General features: G+C 39.7%; 1 protein-coding gene and 1 pseudogene across 1 annotated transcript; both read left to right on the top strand.

Moving 5' to 3' along the window:
* Positions 1 to 1,879: 1,879 nt before the first annotated feature.
* On the top strand, positions 1,880 to 3,938 carry LOC112903745. Its single transcript, XM_025972961.1, has 3 exons — positions 1,880 to 2,559; positions 3,404 to 3,476; positions 3,843 to 3,938. The coding sequence occupies exons 1-3, from the start codon at positions 1,880 to 1,882 to the stop codon at positions 3,936 to 3,938; spliced, it is 849 nt and encodes a 282-aa protein (XP_025828746.1).
* Positions 3,939 to 4,098: 160 nt separating this feature from the next.
* LOC112903744 lies at positions 4,099 to 6,258 on the top strand (annotated as a pseudogene).
* The last annotated feature ends 1,703 nt before the right edge of the window (positions 6,259 to 7,961 follow it).

The following is a 7,961-nucleotide window of genomic DNA, read 5'->3' as shown; positions in this document are numbered from 1 at the left end:
TCGGGTTTTCCATATGAAAGTTGAAGAATTTATAGTAGACATTCGAGAGGGGAAGACATTTGGTCCGTGCTGGTATGATATTCTAATGTCATGCCTCATCCCTTTAGTCTACCTCCTATTCTATTTTGACTGATCCTTACTTTTGCCTACTTTATGTAGTTCTATATACCGTTGAATTTCAAAAGCGTGGCCTCCCACATATACACTGCCTTGTGTGGCTAGCGACCAGCAATTCCGAGTTTAATGCCTCTGCTATTGACAATATAATTTGTGCTGAAATCCCCGATGTGAACGCAGATCCATTGGGATATGCTTTGGTCGATGAATTCATGATACATGGTCCCTGTGGTACTTACAATAAAAGATGCCCATGTATGAAAATGACAAGTGCTCCAAAAATTTTCCTAAAACATTTCAAGACGAGACCATCATAGATAACTTTGGGTTTACGATATATAAAAGACGTGATGATGGCAGGTCTGTTTTAAAAAACAGCATTAAATTGGATAACAAGAGCGTCGTTCCACACAACATGTCGCTACTGAAGAAGTATAATGCGCATATTAATGTTGAATGGTGCAACAAAACGAACATGATTAAATACCTCTTCAAATATATTAACAAGGGGAGCGACCGAGCGAAGGTGTATTTTGAGATTACCGCGAAAACACCCAATGCATCTCCAGGGCCCCACCTGGCTCCTCCTAATGAAATTCAGGAATACATTGATGCAAGATACCTATCCACATGTGAGGCCATATGGTGTATTCTTGAATTTGACATTCATTATAGGACCCCTTCCGTAGAGCGATTGACTATGCATCTTCCTGGTATGAACTATGTATGATATGAGCCTAGCGCTACCTTGACAGAAATACTCGAGAGCCCTGCAGCAAAAAGCACTATGTTAACAGCATGGTTTGATGCTAATTCAAAGCACAGCAGGGCAAGGCACCTGACCTATTGTGACTTTCCAAAAGAGTGGTCTTGGGACGCTTCACATAGGTGTTGGCGTCAGAAAACACCCAACGCTAAAATTGGGCGGATATACTATGTGCATCCAACTGCTGGAGAGTTATATTACCTACGCATGTTGCTAATGATAGTGAAGGGAGCTACAAATTATGCTGATATAAGGACGTTTAACAACAAGGTGTACAATACATTTCGACAAGCATGTGAGGCACGTGGACTCCTTGAAGACGATAATGAATGGAACCTTTTATTTGATGAGTCAATAGTATATGCATCGTCACATCAGTTGAGACAATTGTTTGTCATGGTTGTGCTGCACTGCTCGGTTGGTAATGTGCGTGCCTTGTTTGACAAATATTGGCTCTATTTTTGTGATGATATACACCGTTCGGTTTGCCATGCCCTCGGAAACCCACATTACATTGTGCCTCATGAACAGCTTATGTCACTGCTCATAAACAAACTGACTGATATCTTTGCTTATAGTGGCGGCAACATAAATGACTATGACTTGCCAAGGATAGTAACTACATGTACTGATGTGTATGATAATAGATTGATCAATGATGAACTAGATACAGGGCCTCTAATGTTATCTATGCAAGCTGTGTCGTTAGTATCCCAACTAAATTCTGATCAAAAACATGTGTTTCATACAATCATTGCACGAGTTTCGTGCAACTCTCCTGGGTTTTTCTTTGTTTGTGGTCATGGCGGTACTGGAAAAACCTTTTTATGGAATGCTATCATCACACACCTTAGATCTGAAAAGAAAATTGTTCTTGTTGTCGCTTCATCAGGAGTTGCTTCTCTATTACTACCTAAAGGCCGCACCGCACATTCTAGATTCAAGATACCTTTTGACTTAAACGAGGCTGGAACATGTAGTATAAAATGAGGCACCATGTTAGCTGAGCTCATAAAAGTATCTGCACTAATAATATGGGATGAAGCACCCATGACACATCGACATTGCTTTGAGGCACTAGATAGAACCTTGCGAGATATACTTTCTGAAGAGAAACTCGCCAATGCTATTGTTCCATTTGGTGGCAAACCTGTTGTTCTTGGTGGTGATTTTCGCCAAATTTTACCTGTTGTTTGCAAAGGATCACGTTCTGTGATTGTTAATGCATCCATTACAAGCTCTAAGTTATGGCAGCACGTGTCTGTTCTAAAACTACATACAAACATGAGACTTCATAACCCCTCTCTAGATGCAACCCAACGTGTTGAAATTGAATCGTTTGGCAAGTGGATCTTATCTATTGGTGATGGGACTATTGCTGCCGAGCAAAGGGGAGAGGAACGTGAGGCTTCGTGGATTACAATTCCTGATGATCTGTTAGTGCACACCGACGGTGATAAGACTGCTGCCCTTGTGGTAGAGGTGTTTCCAGATTTTATTATGAATTACAAAAATCCTGAATATTTGGCCACACGTGCTATTGTCTGTCCTAACAACCAAGATGCTGATGACATAAACGATTATATCGTCAAACTGGTCCCTGGAGACGATGTTCAGTATCTTAGCTGCGACACAATATCTAAATCAACTGAACATATACCTGATTTTGATGTCTTGTACCCAACCGAATTCCTAAATTCCATCAACACAAATAATTTCCCTATCCATAAACTTGTGCTGAAAAAAGGGGTCATTGTTATGTTACTCCGAAACCTTAATCAAACTATGGGCCTTTGCAATGGCACAAGACTACTTGTGGCGCAACTTGGACAGCATGTATTATGCTGCACAATACTGACTGGCTGCAGAGTTGGTGAAGAAGTTTTCATACCGAGGATCGCTCTAAACACTACAGATGTAAAGTGGCCATTTACACTGCAACGAAGGCAGTTCCCTGTGCGAATATGCTATGCAATGACGATCAATAAAAGTCAAGGGCAGACCTTATCAACGGTTGGCCTTTGCCTGAAAAAACCAGTTTTTACACATGGCCAACTTTATGTTGCTGTTTCAACATCAACATCTAGAAGCGGCCTTAGGATCCTGATTGAAAATGACAATGGCTCATGTGGTTCGCAGACTCGAAATGTAGTTTACAGAGAAATCCTGGATGCCGCTAATACGGCATCAGCTTAGTCCTGTTTATATAGAAAAAATGAAAAAAAAGAAAAAGCACTGTATGTATTTTAGCATGTAAATATGATTTTATCAGAGTTTGGTGATCTCTGTTGTTGGCTCTCATTTTTTCCGTTTCTGCTGCTGAGCTTGGTGTTGCATGCAAAGTATTTTGATCCTAATATGTTAGTGTGTTTAACTAATCGCAATCCCACATTTGCTTCTTTCTGTCCTACTGTTTCTGTACCTAACAGCTCTGTTTCCATACCAACAGATGGGAGACGTTTTGATTGGTGCCCTTATGGTTGGGGACTGCAGTGACTGCTTATGCGTACGTGCCTCTAGGATTTGGGAGTTCAACGATCTTCAAGATGAAACAAAGCTGCTGCATACTGATCTGGTGTTGCTCGATGAAGAGGTACAGTTTATTTTTGTCTGCCTACTCTTGCCTACATGAAGAGATGCTTGCGTATTTTTATTTGCATTATATATCCAGTAACAACATCCATTGGGCAGAGTAATATAACAACACCAAAGTAAACTAGGGATATTTCCAAGGATAGAAGCTGTCGTGTTATCATCTGAAAAAAACATGTTTTAATACAGGCCAGAGGATCCTTTGCAAAATTCTTGTCTTTAGAATTGCCATTATATACTGTGCATTGGTTTGTGATTGCCCAGCCAGATGAATATATTTGTTAGGCATGTTCTCAGTTGATTGCTTTGACTATAGCTTGACCATATTACTTGACACATTAATTTGTGACAGTTATTTTTTTACCAGAATTACCTCAACGCGTTTACAGCACACTGCTTCTCTAGGATTTTGTTTATTCTTGTAGTGACTGATCTTGCTGACTCGTTCTACAACATATGCTAACTCTGATTAATCTATACAGGGAAATAGCATTCATGCACAAATCTACCCACCTCTCCCTGAAAAATTCAAACCTTTGTTAAAGGAAGGAAGAGTTTACAATCTCTCCTTTTTCCAAGTTAAAAAGGTGAACCGACTTTACAAACCAGTTCAAAATGACATTATGATCAGCTTTACAAGATGGACTACAGTGGAGGAGGTTGTTGAGATTCCACCAGCTTTCCCAGAATTCACCTACTCTCTTACTCCCATAGAGAAGCTCCCATCAGTTTTGGATAACAAAGAGTACTTTACAGGTAAGATTCTATAGGCCAATACATTCTACATGTATGCAGGTGAAAAACAAATAAAAAGCTTCTCATGCATTGTTATTCTCCATGTTAGATGTACTTGGCGCAGTCACAAAGATCTCGAATGCTTTGCCATTACGGCCAAGATCCCAGCAAGTTGATACCATGAAAAGAACTGTGACAGTATGTGATGAAAGGTTAGTTTTACATGCTTTATTCTATTTTGCATGGCAGTAGGTTCTGCACCTATGTTTGTATAATATTGTGTGACTGCAATTTCACATGAGCAGTGGTGCTTCTCTAGACGTCGTGCTTTGGGGTGAGCGAGCCACTTCATTCCTAGCTGAACAACTTCATAAAGATGGACAGCATTCACCACAAATTGTAATATTTGTTGGCACTCTTGTGAGGGCTATGCTGGTATGTATATCTAACAACTGTATAGTGGCAAGTGTTGTACCACTATGCTTAAAACCATTCCTTGCTGTTTTAGGAACCATCTCATTGTCTGGCGGGTCATCATGCAAGTGGTATATAAATCCTGATGTCCCTGAAGCAAAAAACCTTATTGCCAGGTCATGTGCCCATCTAAAGCATTATTGATACTCACTAGCAGCATTTGTCTATGTACTAACTAACAACTAACCTCTTTTCTTACCGGCATGAAAAGCGTGCACCAACCAGTTGCACTCGCTCCACAGGTAAAATACAGTGAGCCCAGAACTTCTATTGCAGAGCACAAGAAAGTATCTGATATCAAGTATCTTCACCCCTTCAAGAACAAGGTCATTCCTCTGGCACCACATTCGAAACGATAGACCTAGCTGGCTATATAAGGCTGCTTACTTTCCTTGTATATTTTACAGAAAGTAGAATGGTTGGTTACAGTGAAGATAATGAAGATTGATAAGTCATGGTGGTATGAGTCGTGCAAGAAATGTTTCAGGACAACTAGGCCTCATGGCAACACCTACAAATGCTCTAATCCAACATGTAGCACCATTGGTGCGCCTAGCCCAAGGTACAGGTCATACTTGCTACACTACCATCCATTTTTTTCGTCTAGAGGTTATCTTCTTCACAAGAAAATTAGACGTATACAACTTTTACTAATTGATTCTCTCACTACAGGTACAAACTGGTCATCACTGCTGGGGACGAGACTGGTGACACTGAGTTTGTCATGTTTGGATGCATAGTGCAGCGTCTCATAAAAAAGACAGTCGATGCTCTCATTGCCAATAATCCGCCTGGATTTATCCCTGACGAGATCACTAGGCTACTGGAAAAGGTTTTCACGTTCAATGTTTGCTTCACAGAGAATACAATTTCTTCTGGCAATGTCTCTTTCCAGGTCAATACCATTGTTGCGGAGATTGACGATGGGAATCCTGTTCCACTAACGCCGGTTGGGTCACAATCATCGTCAGCTGTGCTCTCACACCATGCAGGCAGCAGTGTAGAGTGCACACCAGAAAAGGACTCTGACTTCACTTTACCTTCACCATCAGCCGGATCACAAGCTACTCATGCATCAAGCACCACACCTTCTAAGACCGTGATGCCTGACACTGGGCTACCAACTACACCACAGAGCAGCACAAAATCTGATAAGAATAAGGTAGAATAGTTCTCGCAGCCTGATGTGCAAACACATGTTTTACTTCAAGACTTACTCTTGTCAAAATCTCATGTACAAAATTACAGGCAGTGCAGGACAAGGACAGCCACCTTCCAAGTGAGGGCCCTGTTACAGTGTCACCAATTGTACCAACTTATTCAACGCCTGAGGCGCAGCAAAGCACAACTAAGAAAAGGTCAGCACAACATTGTTTGATTCCTTTAGTTATTTCAGTTCATACCACATAATTTTGTGCATCACTAAGGGATAGAATAATGGTTCTAGAAACCGTGCATCACTCGAGAGAAAAACTGCAAGGAAGATTGTTTTGGATGATGGTGGCAAGAATGACAGTGGGGATGATTCCGCTGCACCCCCTACTGGGCCTAGGTATCTCCCACTCTCTGCTTAATTGATATTGCATTGTGAATATGGCTAAAAAATATACAATGTATGCAATCTGGCCTGGTATCCAATACATTAACAAGTTAATCACTAGAATGTGGATGCAGTTCCGACTTGGAATGTTTAGTACTCACACGTGTTAACTATGTCCTGACACTTGGTTACTACGCTGACCTATTTTGTTCTAGCTGCAGTTGCTTCATACCCTATGTTCCATATTAATTACATCTACAAAATATGCCTGGGTTTTGTGTGTTTCCTAAGTGTGTTACCAGTGCTGTATTCAGAACATAGTGAAGTAGTGCCTTAGTAAACCACATGCGTGCATGTTACCTAATTATGCTAAACCTTGTACTCCTGGGGTTGGTAAGCAAAGTTGTAATCTTAGTTGACCATTATCCATTTGTCTCAACAAGAAACAGCAAAGTTTGGAGGAGTAGTAAATTTCTACCTGCATTTTCGTTGTTATGTATATTGTAAATACCATGTTCTGAAAAGGAATATTTAACTTCGTTGGGACATTTTTCCAGAACATCACAGTGTCTCAACTATGTTCTAAAAAAGAATATGGCCAGTGACATACCGTCCCACCATGATAAACAGAAATAAAATCTAGGGCTTTTTGATGTTTTAATACCAGACAGGTCCTCTGATGCTGCTGCTGCTGCATCAACAGCACTTGCCTTTTGGTTTTCCTGTGGGTGTTCTTGAAACTTTGCTTTGCTATTTGGGTGCAACATTCAAACATTTACAAGTGATTTGGACAAGCCATAGTGTGGGTTCATTCTGTTAGTTCATCAATAGAAACGTCAGATATTGAAATGTTTGGACACATAGTACCATTTTTATCTAATCCACTACTACATGTTATTTACATAAACGTTACAAAAAGTGCATGATATATTATATTCAGTTTTTTTGTATGTATGTTATTGGTCCAAGATTTTAAAATTCAAAAGCACGTCTTCTCTAGTTACATATATTTACACCTATACTAAGCTGATACAGACGAAAAGGGTTGTCTGTCTCCATAGAATTTTTAGTATGTGCTCCCTTTGTTCCAAATTGTACATTGTTTTGTCAAATCTAGGTACATAGCTTATTCTATGCATCTACATATACGCCATATCTAGCTACACAACAAAAAACTATCTGCCAGTTTTAATAATTATATATAAAAGATAATTGACAGTCACAGATAAAAGCGGTCTTTGATATCATCACATTATAGAGCTCTATGGATTCAAGTAAATCATGGGTTGTAAAGGAGACTTCCAAATAAGATGTTTCAAAAAGACATGTGACACTGTGTTTAGAGGAGGGATGCACAGCCATTACTTTCAAGTAGTTCTGATAGATGAACAGCCATAGCAATTCTGAACTAACAGATAAGCTGATAGATATACTAATGCTACTAATTTCCTTGTATAAGGAATATCCCAGTTTAGCAACGTAAGCACCCACATATAGCTCTATTATACATTAGCTCAATTATCTTGTTCATGAGTTGAGGCTACACATTCACATATAGCTACCTACGCCCTTATTAAAAATTGCTCGCAGCATTCTGGATTATATGTTTTGTAGGCTTTAATAGATGCATTTTGATTCCAGATATCTTCTTACATTCCATTTGTGATGCAGTTTACCTGTTCTGAAATAAGTACTCAAAATTGTTCCCATCACATGTATTTAAATCTCAGTGGTATA

Source organism: Panicum hallii, chromosome 8 (assembly GCF_002211085.1).
Source record: "Panicum hallii strain FIL2 chromosome 8, PHallii_v3.1, whole genome shotgun sequence".
NCBI lineage: Eukaryota > Viridiplantae > Streptophyta > Magnoliopsida > Poales > Poaceae > Panicum > Panicum hallii.
The sequence above is the reverse complement of the archived record's forward strand: the minus strand, read 5'-3'. Positions and strand labels throughout refer to the sequence as shown.